This window comes from Caenorhabditis elegans, chromosome X (assembly GCF_000002985.6).
Source record: "Caenorhabditis elegans chromosome X".
NCBI lineage: Eukaryota > Metazoa > Nematoda > Chromadorea > Rhabditida > Rhabditidae > Caenorhabditis > Caenorhabditis elegans.
In genome coordinates, this window is record NC_003284.9 from 6,225,207 (window position 1) to 6,247,720 (window position 22,514).

Sequence of the window (22,514 nt, forward strand, 5' to 3'; positions counted from 1 at the left end):
AGTCAAAGTCGCGAACAATTGAAGTTAGGCACACTTTACAACAACAGGTGGCAAATTGCTTTGGGTATCACTAGAAATTTGATCGGGGGGGGGGGGGGATGTCATAAAACTTTTGACATATCTACTACAATAAAACAACCTTCTTACAAACATCTTACCGATGAACATAAAATTAGAGAAAGGAATTTACTAGAAGAAAACATGAGTCGTAGTATGTTCCATTTCTTTGTTTTTGGTTTTCCGTTTTCTGCACTGTTCTTAATGGTTGACGGAAAACAAGGAATACCTTGATATATATTTTTTTTTGGTAATGAGTGAACAAGATGATATGCTTTTTGCTGGAGAGTAGTGTTCTTTTCGAGCACTCATTTCCCATTCAAATGATACTTTTGACGACTCTTGAAATGAGGGTATGTGGAGAACAGAACAAAAAAAAAACGGATAATTGAACAGCAAAAATGGGTGTGTTTCATTTCAAGCAAGCTATGTCGTATAGGAAAAAGACAGAAATTTGATAGTGAGGCAGGAATTTTGCAAAAAAAAATCTGATTTTTTGGATATTAATTATATCGGCAGTTTCAGTTGATGACAAAAAAATTGTGCATCAGTTATTGCAGTAATTTCTGGTACTAGCAACGTAAGTTTTTTTCTGTTTCCAAAACTTTCAGCCATTAAAAAATGTACCGTAACCTATTTCACAATTTAAGGCTTAGAAAAAGTGGATAACAAATCCTGTAAATGCAACCCTAGCCACATGCGATATTACTTTTTTTAAATTGCAAATGAATAGAAAATTTATTTTTGGGGTACGCTACTACAGTATACTTATATTTTCTTCAGTTGTATGGATTTTTTTGCGCCTCTCTTAGTCTTGCAAAAAATTATTTAACCTGTACAACCTTCAATAACTCAAAACAAGATTTAACAGTTGCAAATATTTATTTAAGCAGAAGCAACATTCTCAGGAAAAGAAGATGAGACAATATGGGACGTTTTATGTCCAATAAACTGTTATTTTCGCGCACTTTGTTTGTTTGTTTACAACCATTTTATCTTCAGCTGTCACTGCTTTTATGTGTGAATCGTGTGGTTTGCGATATTCTGGAGACTCTGGTTGTTCTTGATATCAAATTCCCAGAGGATGAGGAAGTAGGTGAGGATTGCCGAGAAGAGCTGAAAACATGGGGCGATTGTTTTGTGTTCTTTTTATAATCGGATTACCGAGAGAAGAATGGAGCGATCCATGTAGAAGTAGTTGCAAGCGGATAATGTCAGTTTGGTCGAGTGAATTTGGAAGGTGAAGAATGTCATTTGAGACTGCAATATTACACATTTACAGTTTTTAAATTACACTCCAATCATTACTACCAAAACGGTCAAATCTCTTTCCTCATGGAAAGTTTCGTGATACATTCGGAAGGACGAAGCAACAAGACGATCTCCCTGGAAATTATTTGTTTTGAAAAATCAGTAAGACAATAAATGAACTTACATCTTCATTGATCATGAATGCTGGTAAGCTGAACAGCAAGAGGACAAGAATGGCATTGACAATCCAAATCACAATGGAAACAACTTCGGACCAGCAAATCTAAACTAATATGATTTGACCGTAATTTATTATTGAAAACTAACCGACTGGGCACTCATTCCGACAAACATCAAGAAACAGAAAATTGGAATGCAAACACCATATGAGTAGAACAAAACAAACGAGTAGTACTCTTCAATTACAGCTTTTCCGTTAAAAATTCTTTGATAACTGATTTGACAATCGTGAATTTTTTGTAACGACGATTCAGGAAGCGGGCACTCATCTTGCTCGGCAGGTACCATTTCATTGATCAGATGCTTGATCGAACGACGGATGACGGAACAGTGTTGGTAGAACAAGATTGCCAAGGCGGAAATTGCGGCACGGGAGACGAAGAGCTAAATAGGATGTGGATTACGTAATAATAAAAACTATTGTTGAATACCGCATAAGAATCCAGAAGAACACAGAAAATGGTTTCAGTGTCCAAGTTTGGAGTTCCAACAATGTACAAGATGTATCCCCATTTTGACACTGGAATAAAATATACAATAGAAAATCAGATAACCCGATTATTTCTCACAGTATCAGGTACAATAATTCCGAGTTTACAAAGTTAGTTTAGTTTGTAAGATGTTAAGATGTGCGTCAATGTTCTAAGGCAACCGGCAACTTAGTAAGTTAGTACTCAGTTGCTGGTTGTCAAATATTTTATCTTTTGGCAACTTTGACAATTGCTGGTTGCTCAAGAGTTTGGAATTCGAGTACTTTTGCAACTGAAAATTTTTTTCGCCAAATTTGGTCGTTGCCAGTATTAGTTTCAAAAAATTTTCGGTTCAAAAAACGCATTCAGAACACCTGAAAGACGGTCACAGTCTTCGGTTACTAAAATACTATGTTTTCTTATAAACACTTTAAATTTAAAGTTCAAAACAATGTATGTTTTAGCAATGCCAAACGATTTACAACTTGGTTTCCGGTGCCAAAGAGTTTTCGAAAGTTTGAACATCGTCCCGAAAATATTAGCGCTAGGCATGTTTGGTCTTCGCCCCATTCTTCTCATGCCCTCCGGAAAGTTCCATATATTTCAGGCTTGGTAATGCTATTTTTTCAGTTCATGTAGTAAAATACATATTCCATTTTTAGGAATAAATTAATTTCAAGCGTTGTATTGTTACCTATATTACTTTAACATTCAAAATTACAAATTCATTAATGGAAACATTAACTTACTGGCGTAGGTGGCCGCCATGGTAAGAGCCAAAAGTCCACTGAAAACAGCCAAAAAAGTGTTGATCATAAATTGACGACGCTCGGCTTGTTTGGTACGAACATTCAACGAAAACTGGCACAAAATCTAAATATTGATTCAATAAATTACACTTCTGTTTTATCTTCGTTGTCACCTTCAACGGTTTCAAACGTTTTGCCCCAAGCGTGTATAGTTGCAATGAAGCCAGCAATCCGCTGAAAATGTTCAGTTACAAAAAAGGGGATTACATTTTTATGGTCACCTCAACATTATCAATGCATTGCAAAGAGTGATCATAGATCTCGGGTTTGCAAAGAACTCCTGAAGGTTTTCGCGGGTTCCGTTCGGGCGCACGCCAACTTGATTGAATTTCCGGAGAGTCGTGAAGAGCTGAATTGTTAAATTTCCACATTAATTTCCTATTGTTGAAAATGAACTCAAACTCACTAGGAGACAAAAGACCAACCAGCTGTAAATACGGAACAGCAGAGAATTGTTCGGGCGGATTGATTGATTTAGACCAAGAATGAGCAGAAGATAGTAAATTGGGTAGAGCGTTCGATCGCAAATCGCCCATTTGTTACGACTCGACAGGATTTTTGCGATCATGGTCTTCTTGGCTAAAAGCTTTGTTGGTGATTTCATTATTATTTATATCAAAATATTTTTAGTCAGAGTAAAGCCCACTCAAGCGGTAAGAAATGTGACTTTTCTGTAGATTTTCGGTGTGATGACTTTAGAAACTGGTGACTTTAGATCTGTGGGCGTGTTGTTTTTATAATCTCAAATGGGAAGTGGAAATTTCGAAATTTTGGTAGAAACAGACTTTGTTTTTAATTGCAGCTTATTTTAAGTCTTGTTGTACCTAGACGAAACGTAATGGTCAAGTGAAAATAAAGAAAAAAGAACAACTTTGTCATCTTTTCGCTTGAAAAAGTAGTGCAACAATTCAAATTACATGGAAATACTAAAAAATAGGACGGATTTGGTTTGGTTTGTGGTGTAGCATGAGAAAATGTACCGAAATAAATCTACTTCAAGTTGACTTATTGGGTTTTCGAATAGAAACATTTATTAGATTTTTTGATAAAAACCCGATACGGCATGGCACAAAATGACTAGAATAAAATGAGCCGCGCCAACTTTTAATTAAATACTCGTGATTGTTTTTTCGTTCAAGTTAGATTTGATTTGCAGAAGATAAATCAAAAAAGGCAGGTGGTTTTTAATGGAATTTCAGAGGCGAAAACAGGTACGCCCGTTCAAAGCAACCAAAAAGTCAAGTTTTCACACATTAACACAATTAAACAACAATTTTGAAATTGAAGGGGCCGATACCAACAAGAAATACATTTTGGAAACTTCTTGAAAAATGTCGAAAAAACTTAAAAGTGTAGTCAGTCATATTAGATAATACGGATTTGGAAGGAAACTACAAAAAAAACTTTAGGAAGTACGAAAAAAGTTGATTCAAAATTGCAAAAAAACACAAAAAGGACTGTCTCTAAGACTTTAAAAAATTTTTAAGTAAATTATCAAAAAAGCTAACTGCAAGGAATATCTAAAAATAAGTTCCGCATTGTCCTGGTCTTTTGTGTTTATCAATAAAATGTTCATGTATTTTCTGTAGACGTTTTGTAAACTTCTTTTATATAATAACTTTTATGACTGAATATCACTGTTTAAAACGTAGTTTCTAAAGTTTCAGCACATGTAAACGCAAAAAGCAACGCAAAATAATATAAAAAAAACACACACACAAATAGCGAGGTCAAATGCTTTACTTCTTGAAAAACATCTAACATACCCCTCATTCAAAAGCTTTGAAAAATTCACTTTGCAAATTCACTTCGCAGGTGCAAAAGTTTTATAACTTTTGTGCACCGATAGACTGCATGTGAACATAATACAAGAAACACTTCTACGTTTTTTTGTAATAAAAAAATTATCCCGTGTGTTTGCAAGTTCAAAGAGACCATCTAAGTTGTGGAAAAAATTGAGAAAACGACAGCCTTGTTAAAACGTGAAAATGAATGACTTGATGATTTTGTGTCAAAATTATTATCAGTTTCTTTTCAGACATAACAAAAAATTAAGATTGTGTTTTCTGAGATTTACATTTATCTTGCATTCAAACTTTTATCAAACCAAAAATTTGGAGTGTCACAAACTTCCACTGGACTGTATAATTGTCAATCGTGAAACTTACATGATCGTTTAGATAAATACATTTTGAGCTAAGCAGTACGCAGTAAATTATTTAAATGAAACTCGTGACAGATAATAGTCCTATTTTGAAACAATTGAAAATCTCGAGACACATCGAAATTGAAGAGGATGACACTTTTTAAGAGGAATGTATCAGGTTTCGTCATTCTTGATTGGAAGTGTTTTTCACGTTAATGTTGTCTGCGATTTTTTATTTTAAAACTCACATTCGGAACTGTTCCTACTTATGGTACTACCAGAATACATCAGAGCGTTATATTGGCAAACTATTATGAAACAAGTGATTTCAGGAAAACAAAATAATGAAATTCAACACTGTTCCAATATTGCATGGCCGAGGAACATATTATACTTCAAGAAGTATGTCTATAACTCTGTAGCCAAGGGGCACATTTATGACCTACCATTTGCCATTGTTTCTTTAACGGTGTGCTTGAACGTCGAATGAAAAATGTTTGAATGTGATGATGGTGGTGGCATGTTGTTTTTTACGAGAATTGACAATGAGTTGTCTTCTTGTGACTTTTTTTCGAAAGAAACGCTTTCTAGAATGATGACCTCAATGTTTGCACCGCCTTTTCTTCCGAAAGGTCCCGCCAGTCTCAAACTGATTCTGCTCCCGAATTTTCCAATTTTGTGAGCAAAGTTCACTCTGACTCGACCCTTGTTTTTTGGTGCGCCCTATTTCATTTAACGCGTCGTTTGATTTTCTTCATTAGCTTTAAAATTAGAATTCAATATTACGGTAGCTATGCAATGATGACAATTCATGTGTATAATGTGAAGCTAGCATGCGTCAATATATAGTTGTGACGACAAAAAATAAAGTTATCGGAGGTTAGAAAAATTGATTGAAATACCCCATATCCCAAAGCATTTGCAAAAAACAATCATTATTTAATATCCTAATATTTCTGCGTTAGCAAAATGTTAGCTGGTTGAGAATCACGACGTCCGTTGATGGGTAGAGGAGCGATGTAACTGCCAGAAGATGATGTTTCGATGGCCAATTCGTCGAGCTTTTGAGAAGTGTGAATTTCATCTGGAAATGGTTTAAATAAATTATTCTAAACTCTTTAACTAAATTTAAAAAAATTCAAACTTACTCATAGTTTCAATACTTTTTGTTCTTTCCAAAACTTCTAACACCGGACTTCTTGGTGGCTTTGGTGAAGCATTTTTTGCGAGAGGCTTTCTTTTGGCACTGTCCAATGTTGTGATAGTTGCAGATGATGTGACCGTGCTTGCCGATTTGTGAGATGACGAACGCTCAGTTTTTGGGCGAGTCGATGCGTAGCTAGCTTCACTTGGGGTTTTCGGTGGTGGAGAACGACGAGTTGGCATGACAAGGTTGGCTTTCAAGTTTGAACTTTTTGACGATGAGCGGGAAACACTACTAAAAACATTTTGTGTCATGGTGGTGATCAGAGGTATGCGACATATGGATTTTGGAATTTAAATAAAATCAACTTTTTTATAGATAAGGAGTTACCTATATGTACATATAAATGCATATATTCAATCATTTACCTCATCTTTTCCGCAGCTGAACCGGGTCTTGAGCCAATAGCAGATGCCGGACGAGAGCTATGAGTCAGAAGCTGCATTAGATGGTCTACCTGGAGTTGAATGCCATGCTGGTTGCGAAGATATCCATCAAGCTGGAAACAAGTTTTATGGTTGGGTTCTATATGATTTGGCATACTTTATCTTCCAGGTGAATGTAATTTCCGTCACTCAGTTGCTTGATATTCCCAATTTTCTCTTCCATATCTCTTCTGGTCTCATTGATGACTTTCTGAAAAAAAGTTTTTTTTTGAAGATTTCCTTTTAACATCTTTCATACCAAAAGTTCATCGATGTCTTCTCCTGCAATGTTGCTCGAAACTAGCTTCACTCTTAAACCCTCTTGTATTTGGGCCAATTCGTGAACTTTATTTGTCAATAATGAAATTTCATTTTGGAGAGGCGCAACAAACTGAGTTTTACCCTAAAACATCTGGTATTCTGGTTTGTTTTCCAATGTATGTTTACAGTTAACTCAGCCTCCAATTTGTCGAGCCTATCGCAAATATCCTTGTATTGACGTGTTTGCTCCTGGCGTGCGACGTCAATGATTGGAGGCTCTTGGGAAGTTTTCTGAATGAAAAGTTTCAAAAAAAGAAGAAAGAAAGAATAAAAAGTAAGCATTTCGGACGGTTTAGTGCAAGAACAATACAACTGTGTTTGTGCACATACCTTGGTCGATGGGCTCCGAAGAATTTCAATAATACGATCCAACTTTTTGTTGATTTTTGAGAGTTGGTACTGAAACAAAAATGTTGAAACAAATTTTTTGCAGAGTAATGCTCACCTCAGCTTCCACGTCAGAGTGATAGTTGTGACTTACAACCAAATTTTGCGGACGTTCTGGTTTTGGAGCTCTTGGAGGATATGATGTAGGGTTTCTCACGATATTGTCGAAACGTTCATTATGCTACAAATAAAAATTGTTTCTGGTACTTTGAATAACTGGAGTTTTAGAATTTTCGTCAAAATTTAATTTTTGCAATCAATTATCAAAAAGTTATTATTCTAAATTGCATTTTAAATATATATATATATATATATATATATATATCTGAAAATTATCGTTGTTTTTAATTCGATTTTAATAATAACTTCTTTAGTTTTTAAGACTAAACTCACATCATCAATAAAACGCCGGTAGATGATTTCTTTTTTGGTGACCAGCGGTGGATAACGGGACATGATCGATAGAAAAGAAGCGTCGAATGGATTGTATTATCAAAGTGAGAAATGATTGTATTTTGTTGTTTTTTTTTGTGGCTCCATCATTTTTCTTTTCATCTTTTCTATATCATCATATTTTTCTCACCTCAAGTTCTAGATTTGAAACCAACAAAATCGTACTAAAAATTAGTAAACAAAAAGCATAAATGTTTATGTATAATAGTAGGTGTACATTTGAAAGTGGAAAAGCTGTGAATAGAGTATATGGAAGCATCAGAAAATATATTGTTTTGTTTTAAAAGCTGTAGGCAGAATTTTGTGAAGTTTTGAAGGAGAACGGGTATGAGTAAAAGCATAAGGTTTTTGGTCCAATTAATATGTCTTGCGGAGAATTTGAATTGATCGGTACTCGCGTTGAGTTGAGTTTGGTGAGTCCGAGTTTCCATTACGAAGAATTCCAGTTGTAGTGCTCACTGGTGACTCGACCCGGTATCCTGAAAAATTTTACCACTTCAGTTGATTGAAGAACCCTCAATGTATAGCGAAAACTCACCTCCATTGCGACTTTCTGAGCGATGAGACTGAGCGCGAGAGCTTGAACGCTCCTCGTGAAGATTTGCATTTCCAGCAGTATTATATGACCCTAAAATTCCAATTTTAAAACTTTCGAATTTTCAAAATCCAAGTTTTCAACAAATAATGTGTCATTAACGATCATTTTTGACCAAAGGCGCAACATGTTAATGTTGTAGTTAATTTGTGATTGATGAGAAAATCCAAAGTATTGTCAGTAAACTGTTGGAAGTTTACTCTAATTGTGATGAGGGAAGTGGGAAGTAATTCGTGTGAAATGTGTGTAAATTAACTAAAAAAGAGAAACGCGATGTGCGAAATTGCAAAAATGACCTCGCTCAAAATTGTTTCGAATGGTTTCGAACGCTTTTCGACCCGGCGACCGCTGTTCCGGTGTTACTGTCCGCTCTGAAGGTAATTATGGGATCTAGATAGAAAAGAGAAATAGAAAGAAAAATGAAATGTGGAAAGAGAACACGACAGAAAGCAGTGTTTTGGAAAGTTGGAAAATTTGAATTAACTATGTATTTTCAAAAACTTACCACTTGTTGTGATACGAGGAGTGACTGGGCTATATGTTCGGTTGTCATTTCTAGTGATGTTAACATCATTTGGGGAGAGACGATTGCGAGAGTCGCTGCGGTGGTAGCTGAAAATTTTTATTTTCAGATACTCACTATCATTATCTGTAGGATTACCTGTAAGAATGAGAAGAATACACGTCTCTCGATCCTGGACTATCATTCAATCGCGATCCACTTCTGCTAGACACGCTCCTCCCGTCGTGCTCAGTCTGGACATGAATTGGCGAGTTTGGTCCTCGTTGCGAACGGAGTGTTCCATTTTCAAATCTTGGTGAATGGTGCCCGGCTCCTTCGATTGGGATCATACGCTCGCGACCTTGCAATGCCATGTTGTTGAATTTTCCAGCCTCAACTTGAAGACGTCCTTTGGCATCAATACTACTTTGAATCGAGTTGAAGTCTACGTCTCTTGGAAGTTGGTACTTTCTGACAAAGTACATTTTGGTGAAGTTATCTTTATCACGAATATCCTCATGTCTTCCCTCAATCATCAGAGTATCATCAAGAGTTTTCACTTGAATTTCTTCAGGACGGAATTGATAGCAATCCATGTCAACGGCAAATCTACGATCATCATTAACCACATTGGAGTTTACGTCAATTCCCTCCTTGAAGATTGGCTCAGCCCATCTTGGGTAGAGATTCATCCAGTATGGATCACTCCTCCAGTTGCGATCCATGCGATCAAGTTGACTGGAAAACTGCAAAAAAGTTTCGATGTGTTTCTGTTCATGCGATTTGAATTATTACTCTTGGCATGACGGCGTCCATACGGGGCCAATCGGTTGGCCAATCCTTCCACCAACTGTCGACGTCACGGGAGAACTGAAATGCAAAAAAAAAAATGATTCACAAAATATTCTGATTCATCGATGGAGAAATTGGCTGCCGATTTCCTCTCTTTTCACTTTTTTTTCAAATGATAAAAAAAACAAAATGTTTGTTCAGATTGAAAAGGAGAGAGCATTCGAATTTGAGGAAAATTTAGGGGAAACTGGTGAAAACTGCCAAATTTCAGTTGGCATGGAACAAATAAACCAAGAAGGGGAAAGCAGTGAGATTTGACTCTCTTAATGGTGTATATGTACGTAAATTCGAGTAGGGCTGTCAAGTAGACCAACGACGACGACCGGATTTGAACAGTAAAACGCCTGGCAAAATATAATAGTAGCCAGAGTGAAGAGCGTGTAGAGGTAGGTCGCGGATGAATAGCCCCCTATGCCTATTTCTAACAATTGACTATCGGAAACTAATAAGCCGCCCCCAATGAATTGGATACCCGGTGGAAAAAGTCCCTTGGTTTTGGCCAATCAAGAGGCCAATCACGGAAATCGTCGAGCCACAGGTCGTTCTCTTTCCAGAGTTTGTCACGAGTGAAATCGGCATGACGGGTTGCAAGAGTCATTTTTTGAACTGGGGGTGTGGTACTTCTGTAAAATAATAATTGTTATTCCGGTTATGGGGAACGGCAGCAATGAAACGATGAAGTACAAAAACACACAGTTTAACATAAAACCTAATAACTATTAACCTTTGTTCCAAAACACAATGTCACACAATGTGCGCTATCATAGTTTTAATTTTTAATGGAAGTTAAGAATCGGTGAACAAAAAGTGAAAACCTCTAAAAGCCGGAACACAAATCTTGCAAGCTTTTATAAGTTCTGTCTTGCATGGAAAGGTTGGAGAGTTTTGGGCGTGGTTTTAACCGCTCTCACCTTCGTCTCGAATCTTCGCCGACCCCACCGACGACTTTTTTGGTAAATACCACGTGAACAGAGTTAGAATGCGAAAAGAGGGGCGCAATCAAAAGGAGGTCTGCCAATGTTGACTGTGTTTCTCTGTCAACACTGTTATTTTGGGGGCACCGGAGGTCGGAATGGAAATCATCAAAGACGGTTGGCAAAAAAGTTCACCGGAAGGGGTCACTTAAGTTTGAAAACGGAAAATTGAAAATTTCAGATAAAAACACTTTTTCTCAAAAAAATATGACAGCTGAGTCGTGTGCTCTGAATATTCGATTGACATTGGCGTTGTTATATACCCATTTTGAAAAGAGAAGGGCGTTGGCCGCCGGTCAAAGTTACCCTATTTCAGATGAGTCAGAACCAATTGACAGAGAGAGGCATAGGCAGTTCCATTTTGTCGCTCCCGCCTTTTCTTCACGTTGGACGATGATGATCAATGTGATATTTAATCAGTGGAGGAACGACGACAAGAAAAAAGGGATAGGGTGATCACATGGATTGGAATACGCCCTTTCTGGACTATTCCAACAGTTTTGCAATTATTTCGAAAATATTTCGAAACCGGCTTTTTATGAACCATTTTTGGTCTCATTTGTCTAATAGAACAACGCCTACAGAAGTTTTTTTGGAACGCTCTGAACAGTCATTCTATGTGTTGTCATAAACGATATTGAAATACATTACATTTTTTCGCATTAGAGGAATTTTTGAAACTGGTTGACTGCGTTTACTGCAAAAAAATTGGTTGAGATTGAATATCCATTCATAGTTTGTTCTGTGAGAAACGAAAATTGACTTTTTCCTATTTTTCAATCATTCTGCCTATAATTCTTTTTGAAGCACCATAAATCATTTCCGCACTGCACTCTAAAAAATTCTGAATAATTTTTCTGTCACTCAGCCCACGCTTGATTTTGGGAGAAAAAACGGGGAAAAAGCAATTTTAATCCATTCGACGCATTTTCCGTGGTTTTTGCTAAACCAATACTGTAATTGAAACCTAAATTTGTCCAAAACTGGGTGGTGACGGCGGTTGTGTGAGTTCAGTTTGCTTTTCAGAGTAGTGTTTGCCTGTGCGTGAGTAAAATACACAGTTATGAAGGAAATAGTAAGGGTGAAAAATTCAAATACTGTTGGTTATGACTAATTTTGGGTAAAAAATGGTTTGAGGTTTTTTCGCGGAAAGCTTAGGAATTTCATGATTTTAAAAATGATTTTGAGAATTGCTAGTTCCAACCAATTTTTAATTTCCACAAATTTAAATGTTATTAATAATTTATGCATAAAAACTTCAAAAAACGTGAACATGTATGTATATTGTATTTCTGATGAAACTTCTCACTCTAGATTGGAAAAAAACTTTTATACACCAGTATTAAAAAATTACTGATTTCCTTGTATTTCAGTATTTAAAAATTTAATAATATAGTTGTGCAAATATTAAATGTAGTTTTGTACGTAAATTTTTAAAATTTGAATTTTGTCTTTGTTTCAAATGTTTCAATACAAAGCTGCATTCATTATAATTTAATACCTACATTGGTAATTTTTTAAAATTAAATTTTAAATGAATGAAAGATGTCTACGCCAACTATTTTCAAAAAGTGTATTCAGGTTTAACATAAAAACTGGTAAAATACTTCAATCATTAACAATACACTCATTTCTAGATTCATCAAACTTTTGTTTTTTCCCGTAAGTGTTGCTCCCTCTATTCAAAGTGCGTCTTTAATTGCGGTGCATCTTCACATTAATCTAGCTAAAACTTTTTCCGGCATCCAAAGCTATAAATAAATGAATAATGTAAGATTAATTTAATTCTATTAAAATTTTAAAATTGATTACTTTCCCAAATATCCTCTTGTTTTTTTTTGAAATAAAACTTCGGGTCAAAAGTCACAACGTTTCTTGTAGCTAGTTCAAAACTGAAAGAATACATGTTTGAAACACATGAAAATTTACAATATCGTGGTTGTTCCGGTTGTCAAAAAATCTTCCAAAAAAGGAATTTTTGTGACAAGTTTGATGAACTACTCAAAAATTGTCTGAAGAAATTATTTTCCAATCATCATATTACATAGTTGTGACAAAGTGGACTGTAATTGTTTGTGTTATTCAAAATTGGATAAATTTTTGGCTTGGCATTATTATTTCTCATCAACAATTTTTTCCGAAATTCTCTGAGTTTTTACAAACATGCTAACTTTATTTGAAAAATGCTCTCAAGGAGCTATGAATGGAGCTTACAACTGAATTGCTTGCTACAATCTGAAACGTTTATTATCTTTAACTTTAGTTTTCAGTTTAAATATAAAAAAATAAATGAGTACAAGAATAGTTATTGATAAGAAATAGTTATTTTATAGATTTATTATAGAGATTTGAATGATGCATGTTGTGTGTCTCGCTCCGAAACAATAACAACCGTTTTATCCCTGATTGGCCAATCTACATTGATATCCTCGTCGAATGGGTTGATTCCTGAAAATAATCAACATTTGCATAAACTCCTAAAAATAAACTTACCGAATTCGGTTTTTGGATCGTAAACAGCGGAGCACTTATAAGTGACATGAGCTCCTTCTTTGCTGAGAACTTGGAATCCGTGAAGGAACCCGGCTGGAATCCAGAATGCGTGCTTATTATCTCCGTTGAGAACCACTCCATGCCATTTTCCGTACGTTGGACTGTCCTTGCGAATGTCAACAGCCACATCGAAGATCTCGCCGCTAACCTAAAACTAATTTGATTTAATCGTGATTTTCCGACGATATCTGGCATTGCATATTGAATTAGTATACAGAAGAGAAAAACAAACACAACTTACCACAGTAACTAATTTTCCCATGTGTGGTTGGGTATGAAGACCACGGAGAACGCCATAATGGGAGAACGAGTGGTTATCCTGGAAAATGAAAAAATAAAGGTTTTTGCAAAGAATTGTAGTTCAAACCATACCTGTTGAAGATCCTCAGTGTAGCCGATTTTCTCTGCCCATTCAGTTTTGTTGTAACTCTCGGAAAAGAAACCACGCTCGTCTGGGAACACCTGAAATTAATTTTTTTTTTAACTTTCTTTACTTCCTGTAAAAAACAATCAATAAAAAACACACCTTTGGCTTAATGACAAGAAGGTCCGGGATAGCCTCGATGACTTCTTTCTCGAGTTGGAAACGTTTTCCTGGAGTAGGATGCGACATTATTCAATGCGAGTCAGGCAAGAATGAACGGTTCTTCTCGAGAAAGGCAACCTTTTTAGCCTTGACATCGTTCATATCGTGTCCTAGAAATCTCATCTCTTCCCGACAACAGATCCTGTTCTAGGCCGGTCTCGATTCCGCGATACGAAACCTCCCGGAGACAATAGATCCTTTTCTCTAGGCTAGGCAAAATTTGGAGTTTCTTTCATATTTATCGCAAAAATCATTTTGCACTCAAATCGAGAGAAAAATTGAGAGAAACAAAGGACTCAAAATGTTTACGGATGTCCACGTGAAAGTCACACAAATGTTGAACAATTTGTAAATTTGTAACACAAAGTGAATTACACAAAATTCGGGCGACAATCTAAAAGTAATTTTCAAAAAACTCTATCTGAACACTACAGGTTAGTGTGACGTGTGCTAGGTTTTGTTTATCAGAATTGAATGTATTGAAGTTTGCTCACAAGAGGTAATCCAAAATGATAACACTATACTCACAGGCAGTTCAGTTGTAAACGTTTTTGTTTCCAGATGTTAGAAAAATTTTTTAAACCATCTTACAATTTACATTTTATTTTATCGACCGTGGATGCGCTATAATTTCCGACAAGCAATTCAACAAAAAATAAAAATTATACCTTAGTTAAAGATTATAGAAAACTGGTTGCTTTATCTGAAAATCATTTTCCTTTTATTTGGAACAATCGAAAAAAAAACTCAAAAATTGTCCTAATCTTTGAAAATGACGGGAAAAAACTCCAACACTTTGGTGGATTCCTTTCCAGAATATATCCGAAATTCTTCACACAATTTTGAGCGGTTTTCCAAACGTCCAAACGTTAATATAAAAACCATTTTTCATTAACTTTTTTCTATGTTTTATATTTTTTCTGTACTTTAAATTTATTTTTTTTTGCTATCCCAAATTCAATTTTTGAAGTAAGACACCATCTTGAATTTTAAGACTTCCAATATCCGTGTGCCACCAGCACTTTTGACCTACCAACCTGTGTTCTCCGGCCGCGCGCGGACAATATCGAACCTTTGAGAGTGACGAACCACAACAACAACCAAATTTTTTTTCATTTATCTTGTTGGCCTCAGTTTTTCCTTGCCTTTTTACAGTCATTAGTCGCTTTTTTTCCGTTCATCAAAAATTCTTTGAGATTTTTTTTTGCGAACACGGTGCTGCTAATAGAAAAGTTTAAAAAATTATATTATTTAAACAAATAATTTCACGACCGAAGTACGGCGATTTTCTTATATTTTTTTTCGAACGCAGTTTACTTACTGTTTACCAGTTCTCGAGCGCCGAGTTACACAAAAACGACTGAATCGTCGAACCGCATGTTTCTCACGTTGCCGCGGCCGCCCGAGTTTTCCTCTGCCACCCTACACTCTCTCGAATCTCCGTACTCTCTAACCTAGTTTCTCCAGTTCTTCTCACTTGTCGTCTTCCTTGCCAGTTCGTGGACTGGGATAAGATGAGCAGACGCGTCCATTCTTTCATAGGCGGTGCAGTCGGTCCATTTTGTTGTTTCACATCAGTTGTTTTTGATAGAGTCAATAAGTTTAACTACAATTTTAGCCTAGTTTGATGCCACGCCGTTGCTAAAGGCTAGAAATGTGGTTAGTACCCTGAATGGAGTGTCCTAGGGTATCTTTTTTGAATTTAAAAAAAGTGTCCAATCAGCCCATTCAAACACCATTGAACACTCAAATAATTGTCCTGGTAAAGATAATGATACCCACGTTTTATTTTATTTTTGTTTCTTCGGATAAGGAATCATGCGTTGTACGTACTCTAGTCTTCCCTGCTATCAATGTTTCGTTGCTTCATTCTAATCGGAACGTGATTTCCACGCCTACTTTCAAAACGTCTTTTAAGTTCCCACTCGAAACATTAATATTGAATATTCAGGTAATCTTTCTCCAATCAACAATGAGCGTTTCCAAGAAGCTTTTCTCTACCGCCGTGCGAGGAAAGTCGTGGTGGTCGCATGTTGAGATGGGACCACCAGATGCGATTCTTGGAGTCACCGAGGCCTTCAAAGCCGATTCAAACCCAAAGAAGATCAACCTTGGAGTCGGAGCTTACCGTGACGATCAAGGAAAGCCATTTGTTCTCCCATCGGTCAAGGAAGCTGAACGTCAAGTGATCGCTGCCAATCTTGATAAGGAGTACGCCGGAATTGTTGGTGAGTGTTATAAACTTATTGATCCATTTGAACTCTTTATTTGTTTGCAGGACTTCCCGAGTTCACCAAGCTCTCTGCTCAACTCGCTCTTGGAGAGAACTCTGATGTGATCAAGAACAAGAGAATCTTCACCACTCAGAGCATTTCTGGAACTGGAGCCCTTAGAATCGGATCTGAGTTCCTTTCTAAGTACGCCAAGACCAAGGTTATCTACCAGCCAACACCAACTTGGGGAAACCATGTTCCAATCTTCAAATTTGCCGGAGTCGATGTCAAGCAATACCGCTATTATGACAAGTCCACCTGTGGTTTTGATGAAACTGGAGCACTCGCTGACATTGCTCAAATCCCGGAAGGATCCACAATCTTGCTTCACGCTTGTGCTCACAACCCAACTGGAGTTGATCCATCCCGTGACCAGTGGAAGAAGATCTCCGACATTGTGAAGAAACGCAACTTGTTTGTCTTCTTCGATATGGCTTACCAAGGTTTCGCTTCCGGAGATGTTGACAATGACGCGTTCGCTGTTCGTTACTTTGTCGAGCAAGGACACAACATTGTTCTCTCTCAATCCTTTGCCAAGAACATGGGACTTTATGGTGAGTTTACATACTAATTTGTTAAATTTGAATTTTACAAGCTGGAGTTCAATACGAAATGTATTGTTTTTGTGCAATAGAGCGCAGTTTCTTCTTGGTGTTGGAAGTTAGGCCATGATAACGCGGATATCACTGGTGTCGCATTATCCTATCTTTTCTACCCTTTTGTAGCCCTAACCCTGAATACTGCATAATTTTTATAATTTATTCTGTTTAAGGTGAACGAGTCGGTGCTTTCTCCGTTGTTACCTCGGACGCTGATGAGGCTGCTCGTGTTGCTTCTCAAGTCAAGATCCTTATTCGCCCACTCTACTCCAACCCACCAGTCCATGGAGCTCGCATTGCTTCCCGCATCCTCGCGGATCCAGCTCTCAACAAGCAATGGCTCGGAGATGTCAAGCTCATGGCTGATCGTATCATCACCATGAGAACTACGCTCAAGGATTTGCTCGCCAAGGAGGGATCTACTCGTAATTGGGAGCACATTACCAACCAAATTGGAATGTTCTGCTTTACTGGAATCAACCCACAACAAGTTGAGAAGCTTATCAAGGAACACTCTGTCTACCTCACCAAGGACGGACGTATCTCGGTGGCGGGAATTTCATCGAACAATGTCGCTTACCTTGCCCACGCTCTCCACCAAGTCACCAAGTAAATCAGTGACAAATGCACTCTTCCCATTTTAACTTATTCTATCTGTCATAATAGAATAATTTTCTCGTTTTCGGTTTTCTTATTCTCCGGTTGTAGAATGGCAGTATGCTTTATCTCATTTTTATTTGTAGCCTGTTTTTTTTCTGAGAATGGGAACTTTTAATAAATTGGGTTTCGACCTTAATCTTTACTGGAGTTGGTTATTGAAAAATGATATGCACGATATTTGTTTAGCAATTACGTTAATTCAATTATTCGATTCTGAAACGTTGTGTTTCTAACTGTTTTGAAAGAAATATAATTGTCAGTTTTCTGAAAACGAAAAATTAAAAAAAATTAATATCACTTTCAAATTTAAATTTATTTAGTTGGAAGTGTGCTTACAATGAATGGTATAACACGCACATATTTTGAGTTCTCTGAAACCATAAGATTTTCGAGGAAAAAGACAAAGTATTTTTATAAAATCAAATTATGTTAAATACATTAGAGAGTTAAATACATAATTATTTAACAAAATTTTCAGAAACTTTTCGACTTCAGATAAACGCATCGGTGTGGTTTTCTGAAACATGGGCGTAGAGTTCTGGTATTTAATTCTGCAAATTCAAGTCACGGTCATGGGTCAAAATAAATTGGTTAGAAAATCTATTTTTTTTTCAAAAATTATTTCAGCTTGTTTTCAAAATGCCTTATAAAAACTGAAACCAAAGATTACAAAATCATACCTGGACAGAACTCAAACTAGCCGTGAATTTTCAGATGGTATTTAGCTCGTCGCAAATCAACAACTTACTTCCAGTCAACTGCTCAAATAATATATACGAAATTGGTTCCAGTAGATTTCAAGACGATAAGTGGGATAAGCTGAGAAAATGGGCAAGCCTCGCGCAATGAATTTTCAGAGTCCAGTACTTCCTACGTTAATGGATCCTCCATTATATCTCAACTCGAAGTTGTTAATGAGCGCATCTATATCGGCCGCCGAATCAAGCCGACAACCATCCAATGGCGGGCCTCTACCGATGACGCCAAGCAGCTTGGGCTGCATAATTAAATTAAAAAAAAAAAAAACAAAAAGCATAATTTGAGAAAACAGGTTCCCTCAGTAACAAGAAAATCTGTTTGATTCTATTTGATTCCTCCAGTTCTTGCTGCATTCAAAAGTCCCAAAAAGGCTTCGGTGAAACATTTCCGAATGGGCAAAAATTACGCTGGTCTATCAAGACTGTAAAACTTTAGACTGCAGCCTGAAGCTTGAGGCATATACATTAAAACCTGAGTTTGATGTTCTAAGACTATGAACATCTCAGGCGGTATTGGGGATTTATATTTGAGAGATAAGCTTGAAGACACAACTTGACGAAAACAAGTTCATTGCCATGTTTAGACATATTCAGTTGAACAACACCCAGCCTGCCGTGTGAAAATAAAAATTACCATGAATGATTTTTATAATACTATCTTGTTTCCGATGACGATATTAAAGAAAACGTGTTGATAATTTACAAATCACTCGTGCAAACTGTGCTCACAATTACCTGAACATTCACTTGTATTTTTTTGGAAGCATCAACTTTGGTCGTTTATGCAGTTTTACAATAATGAGCATAATAATAACCGAACTAATGATTTTTCATAAATAATTCATGGGTGAGCATGGGTGATCTACCAGATTTGAATAACTATACTTCAATTTAAAACGTTCTTCAACCGATCCCCTATTTTTGTAAATCGAGAGTATTTTTCACCGTTGGTCAGTTTGTTTGTTTTTGATGCGAATTGCTGCTCCTTTGTTTTCTTTTTCTTTACAGAAACTGCAGTCCCGTTTGAAATTCAAAATCCCCCATATTGTCTCATAGAACAATGGGAGTTTTTTTTTCTGCAAAATTTGTTATCTGACGTGTACCAAATATCCAAGCGTAAATCATCAATTCAATTGAATTCAGGATTACGAAAGTGATGTACAGTTATTTGAGCAGCTTCACTTATTTACTGCTCGGCTCATTGACTCATGTTTTTTGACGACACACACATCAATCGTTTGGAGCTGTGTGCACACATTGTGGCTCGGTTTTTCCATTGTCGGTTTATGAAGCAAAAACGAAAAACCGGCAAAATAATAATCAACAGGCTGCTGTACAAATTATGAAATCAACACTTTCCGAAAATAGATCTCATAATTTCTGAATTGTATAGTACATCGGAGATCCATTGCAAGCCCGGAATAGATATGATTCAAATTATAGATACATTTTTCTGTATGAGTCCCTATTTTTGTACACAGTTCTGACGCATTTTCAATTTGTACAGCACTGGAAATGAATCATGGTGTTTCGAAATTATGTATCTGAACTAATAACTTTTAAAAAAATAGCAATAGTTCGGCGTTACCAAAGATGCTCAACTAGTTTTCCCATTTTGAAAGAACTTAGAAAGACTTAAGTCTCAACTGGAAAACTGTTAAAAAAATAATAGAGTATGGAAAATGTATAGATCATACAAAAAATTGAAATCAAAATATCTATAAAGATTACTACAAAATTTAGTCGAAGGTTTCAAGTACTCAATTTTTCAATTGGTACATCATCCCGAATAACGATGTGGGAAAATTTGTAAATTAACAAAGTAGTTTAAAATTAATTTGAAATGTTTTTACAGACTTCGTATTGCTGAATCTTCCAAAAACTTTCGAACAGAAGCATATTGTGTCAATTTTAGCTATCAAAGTAGCAAATTGATACAATACATTTTATTCCTTAATTAATTATAGCATAAGTTGGAGAGTTATTTCAGAATCATTTTCATCTACTTTTATGACCGTAAAATACTCATATTCCGCTCATAAAACTTAATAAAATATTGCATACATTTTGGGCTAGATACATTTACATTGTCTTTTTATGTCGTTTGTATTCATTTTTCCACCAATGATAACCAACCTTTGTTACATTTAGTTTCAAATATCTCATTAAAAATGAAAAAAAGACATAAAAAATAAAATTTTCATATGGAATGTAAAGCTTTCTAATCCCTTTTTCATTTCAATCCGACTTCAAATTATTTTATTCAAGAAGGAATAAATTAAGTTTGTTTAAGTTTTTTAATAATCCCTCATTTCCGAAAATATTCACCTGTTCTTTGCTGCAACCCACAAAGGTTTTTCTCATTAAAACACGTGAGCCAGCCTGAAAAGTCAACACTTATTGAGTGAGTCATTGCGTGGGAGTGGTCGCCAAGTTTCTCATCGGTTGATTATATGTTTTTCTATTCAGATAATGATTGAAATCTGTTGATAATAAAAATGTATACTTACATTCTGAGAATTCATGTTCGAAAATTTATTTAAACATGTTATTAGTTGGTTGACTTTCTGTCTGATGCAGTGTTTTGTGTTTTCTTTTCGAACAAAAAAACCAAATGAACTTTATTATTCTCAAAATATGTTTTTCTGGAAACTACATTTAGAACGAAAACATTTCAGACTCCATCCCAAAGCTTCACGACCTTTTTGAAATTGAATACTTGCGGAAAAACGTCTCTTCTATATATGATCTTCTTTCTTTTGAATAGGTAAATGCCTGACACTGTCTCTATCTTGATTCCATTCCGGAAATGAGAAGACACCCAGCATAAATGAGATGTGGGAAATGGAAATAAAAGAAGTAACATAACATGAATTCTATTTTGTCATTCCGGGTTATTGTCTCTGAAGATCTATTGCTTGTTTGATTTTTTTATTGTGTTTAAATACAATTTAAGTAAATAAAAAACTTCCGCTATTTGGTTCTATATATTAAAAAGCCAAGTCATACATCACTAAAATTACTTTTTGAGCAAAATAAGTTGTTTTCAAAACGCGGAACCACTGTCTATTTTGTTTTGCACTTTTCGGTTTTATTGAGCTCGATGAGTTCATGTTTTTTAACTCAGTTCAGACAAAGTAAGAGGAAATGAATTTTTATAGCGACGTTAACGCTGTCGTGTCTTTCAGATGTCATAAAAATGCCCATTTTAAGAAAAACAAAACGGCTACCGACGAATAAATTAAGACCTGCGCGAGTTTTGGTGTTGTTCTTAAATGATTTTATCGAGGTTTCGAATGTGTAGGAAAGAAAGATTTTGGGAAAGAAAAGAAGAATGCCAAAAGTATCATATGACTTAAATAGAGTATTGTTGAAATGTTAAACGAAAAAAATGTTTGCGTTTTAAAAACGTAGTAAAAAGTACAAAAACAGGTTGTAATAGTAAATAAACCACACATATATTCAGAAAATCAAAATGTACAAAGTTCAAAATTTTCAAAGAAAAACGTTTACACAATTGTTTCCACGTCTAGAATTATGAATCATGATTACTTTTCTTCACTGAACCTATATACCTTTTCAAAAATGTATACTAAGTGTTATAACGTTTTTTTCTGCCCGGTGGCAGGTTTCCACAAACCCGTACCGGAAGGTTAATTTTATTTTTTCCTGACTGTCTATTTTGTTTCAAATTCACATTTCCCTTTTAAGAACATTTTCAAATCTCCCTGACAACTTCTTCCGACGAAGTCGTAAATCCTTTTCTAAGACATGTCGAGCACAGACTTGGTTTCTGCTCATTTTCCCTCATCCTCTCAGCCCAGTTGCCCTTTTGCGTCAATGCCTTCACAAAAAAATTAATCTCGCTGGGATTCCTAGAGACCAAAACCACAATCTGAAAATGACTGATTCTTAGGAAGCTGAAAATAGAAACTGGAAATTAAAATCTAAACCGAAATTGAAATCACCCCGTGTATATACTTTTTCCAGAATATATAATTGACAGAATGTTTGCTACATGTATCCGTACTCTTGAATAATTGACATGTGTATGTAACCGGAGCAAACATAAAAAATGAGTTTGTATCAAAAGAGTAAAAACCAGTAGTATGGCTTACAATTGGAAAGAAAATAAGACACGATGATTGTCAAGGCTCTATGTCACAATTGAATTTATTCTCCGACTGGAAAAGTGGGTTAGAAAACTGAAAATAATTATTTTACGGAGCAAATTGCTCTTACTCTGACCTTTGACTGTTTCGGTTTTACACACAAGAGAAAAAATTAAGTTGTCCCTAGTTGTTTTATGCATAAAAATGAGTACCCCCCCCCCCTCCCCCTATATTCCTGACGTCACAAACTGTTTCTATTTGATTGTGATTCATCACACCCAGTGACT

The 22,514-nt window shown here is 35.9% G+C and overlaps 5 protein-coding genes and 6 non-coding genes across 13 annotated transcripts; 4 read left to right on the forward strand and 7 right to left on the reverse strand.

The window, feature by feature from the left end:
- Nucleotides 1-919: 919 nt before the first annotated feature.
- Nucleotides 920-5,563, reverse strand: lite-1 (High-energy light unresponsive protein 1). The gene is made up of 11 exons (NM_076642.7): nt 5,420-5,563; nt 3,234-3,406; nt 3,049-3,176; nt 2,941-3,001; nt 2,768-2,891; nt 1,980-2,068; nt 1,636-1,932; nt 1,493-1,591; nt 1,369-1,443; nt 1,222-1,317; nt 920-1,173 (listed from the first exon to the last, which is right to left on the reverse strand). The coding sequence occupies exons 1-11, from the start codon at nt 5,493-5,495 to the stop codon at nt 1,072-1,074; spliced, it is 1,320 nt and encodes a 439-aa protein (NP_509043.3). The 5' UTR covers nt 5,496-5,563; the 3' UTR covers nt 920-1,071.
- A 136-nt stretch (nt 5,564-5,699) lies between these two features.
- On the reverse strand, nt 5,700-7,842 carry C14F11.4 (AIP3 domain-containing protein; the record flags this gene model as incomplete). Of its 2 annotated transcripts, none has more annotated exons than NM_001029225.6 (9): nt 5,700-6,057; nt 6,122-6,411; nt 6,546-6,676; nt 6,721-6,813; nt 6,862-7,005; nt 7,050-7,154; nt 7,254-7,322; nt 7,369-7,491; nt 7,704-7,842. In NM_001029225.6, 9 exons carry the CDS (start codon nt 7,764-7,766, stop codon nt 5,921-5,923), a joined length of 1,155 nt encoding a protein of 384 aa, NP_001024396.2. The 2 variants fall into 2 exon arrangements, with proteins under 2 accessions (NP_001024396.2, NP_001024397.2); NM_001029226.8 differs by having other exon boundaries at nt 5,921-6,057; nt 6,862-6,993; nt 7,704-7,766.
- A 102-nt stretch (nt 7,843-7,944) lies between these two features.
- On the reverse strand, nt 7,945-10,337 carry hsp-43 (SHSP domain-containing protein). Of its 2 annotated transcripts, NM_001129635.6 has the most exons (7): nt 10,185-10,337; nt 9,656-9,730; nt 9,020-9,606; nt 8,864-8,970; nt 8,655-8,729; nt 8,302-8,391; nt 7,945-8,242 (listed from the first exon to the last, which is right to left on the reverse strand). In NM_001129635.6, exons 1-7 carry the CDS (start codon nt 10,308-10,310, stop codon nt 8,121-8,123), a joined length of 1,182 nt encoding a protein of 393 aa, NP_001123107.2. In that variant the 5' UTR covers nt 10,311-10,337; the 3' UTR covers nt 7,945-8,120. The 2 variants fall into 2 exon arrangements, with proteins under 2 accessions (NP_001123107.2, NP_001379672.1); NM_001392785.1 differs by lacking the exon at nt 8,655-8,729 and having other exon boundaries at nt 7,946-8,242; nt 10,185-10,335.
- Nucleotides 10,338-10,572: 235 nt separating this feature from the next.
- On the forward strand, nt 10,573-10,748 carry C14F11.20. Its single transcript, NR_071271.1, has one exon. It is a non-coding gene; the product is annotated as an Unclassified non-coding RNA C14F11.20 (non-coding RNA).
- Nucleotides 10,614-10,727, reverse strand: C14F11.11. The gene has a single exon (NR_071272.1). It is a non-coding gene; the product is annotated as an Unclassified non-coding RNA C14F11.11 (non-coding RNA).
- A 2,168-nt stretch (nt 10,749-12,916) lies between the features above and the next one.
- rml-3 (dTDP-4-dehydrorhamnose 3,5-epimerase) lies at nt 12,917-13,859 on the reverse strand. The gene is made up of 5 exons (NM_076645.5): nt 13,766-13,859; nt 13,612-13,701; nt 13,481-13,558; nt 13,180-13,387; nt 12,917-13,134 (listed from the first exon to the last, which is right to left on the reverse strand). Exons 1-5 carry the CDS (start codon nt 13,850-13,852, stop codon nt 13,025-13,027), a joined length of 573 nt encoding a protein of 190 aa, NP_509046.1. The 5' UTR covers nt 13,853-13,859; the 3' UTR covers nt 12,917-13,024.
- Nucleotides 13,860-15,124: 1,265 nt separating this feature from the next.
- On the reverse strand, nt 15,125-15,268 carry C14F11.15. The gene has a single exon (NR_071274.1). It is a non-coding gene; the product is annotated as an Unclassified non-coding RNA C14F11.15 (non-coding RNA).
- Nucleotides 15,125-15,335, forward strand: C14F11.30. The gene has a single exon (NR_071273.1). It is a non-coding gene; the product is annotated as an Unclassified non-coding RNA C14F11.30 (non-coding RNA).
- Nucleotides 15,336-15,776: 441 nt separating this feature from the next.
- got-2.2 (Aspartate aminotransferase) lies at nt 15,777-17,503 on the forward strand. The gene is made up of 3 exons (NM_171702.7): nt 15,777-16,053; nt 16,104-16,652; nt 16,871-17,503. The coding sequence occupies exons 1-3, from the start codon at nt 15,798-15,800 to the stop codon at nt 17,308-17,310; spliced, it is 1,245 nt and encodes a 414-aa protein (NP_741810.1). The 5' UTR covers nt 15,777-15,797; the 3' UTR covers nt 17,311-17,503.
- A 1,713-nt stretch (nt 17,504-19,216) lies between these two features.
- C14F11.27 lies at nt 19,217-19,366 on the forward strand. Its single transcript, NR_071275.1, has one exon. It is a non-coding gene; the product is annotated as an Unclassified non-coding RNA C14F11.27 (non-coding RNA).
- C14F11.24 lies at nt 19,223-19,372 on the reverse strand. The gene has a single exon (NR_071276.1). It is a non-coding gene; the product is annotated as an Unclassified non-coding RNA C14F11.24 (non-coding RNA).
- Nucleotides 19,373-22,514: the final 3,142 nt, after the last annotated feature.

Bases quoted from the DNA above. Each gene is read 5' to 3' on its own strand.
- lite-1 (NM_076642.7), bottom strand. From the start codon at position 5,495: ATGCCACCACCATCATCACATTCAAACATTTTTCATTCGACGTTCAAG. The intron at 3,177-3,233 runs GTGAGTTTGAGT...TTAACAATTCAG, and splicing joins GGTTGGTCTTTTGTCTCCTA to CTCTTCACGACTCTCCGGAA. The intron at 1,592-1,635 runs GTTAGTTTTCAA...ATATTAGTTTAG, and splicing joins TCGGAATGAGTGCCCAGTCG to ATTTGCTGGTCCGAAGTTGT.
- hsp-43 (NM_001129635.6), bottom strand. From the start codon at position 10,310: ATGACTCTTGCAACCCGTCATGCCGATTTCACTCGTGACAAACTCTGG. The intron at 9,731-10,184 runs GTATCCAATTCA...TTTGCATTTCAG, and splicing joins CAAGGGACTTTTTCCACCGG to TTCTCCCGTGACGTCGACAG. The intron at 8,392-8,654 runs GTCATTTTTGCA...TTGGAATTTTAG, and splicing joins TCGAAACAATTTTGAGCGAG to GGTCATATAATACTGCTGGA.
- rml-3 (NM_076645.5), bottom strand. From the start codon at position 13,852: ATGTCGCATCCTACTCCAGGAAAACGTTTCCAACTCGAGAAAGAAGTC. The intron at 13,559-13,611 runs GTATGGTTTGAA...TTCATTTTCCAG, and splicing joins ACACTGAGGATCTTCAACAG to GATAACCACTCGTTCTCCCA. The intron at 13,388-13,480 runs GTAAGTTGTGTT...AATTAGTTTTAG, and splicing joins TGGGAAAATTAGTTACTGTG to GTTAGCGGCGAGATCTTCGA.
- got-2.2 (NM_171702.7), top strand. From the start codon at position 15,798: ATGAGCGTTTCCAAGAAGCTTTTCTCTACCGCCGTGCGAGGAAAGTCG. The intron at 16,054-16,103 runs GTGAGTGTTATA...ATTTGTTTGCAG, and splicing joins GGAGTACGCCGGAATTGTTG to GACTTCCCGAGTTCACCAAG. The intron at 16,653-16,870 runs GTGAGTTTACAT...ATTCTGTTTAAG, and splicing joins CAAGAACATGGGACTTTATG to GTGAACGAGTCGGTGCTTTC.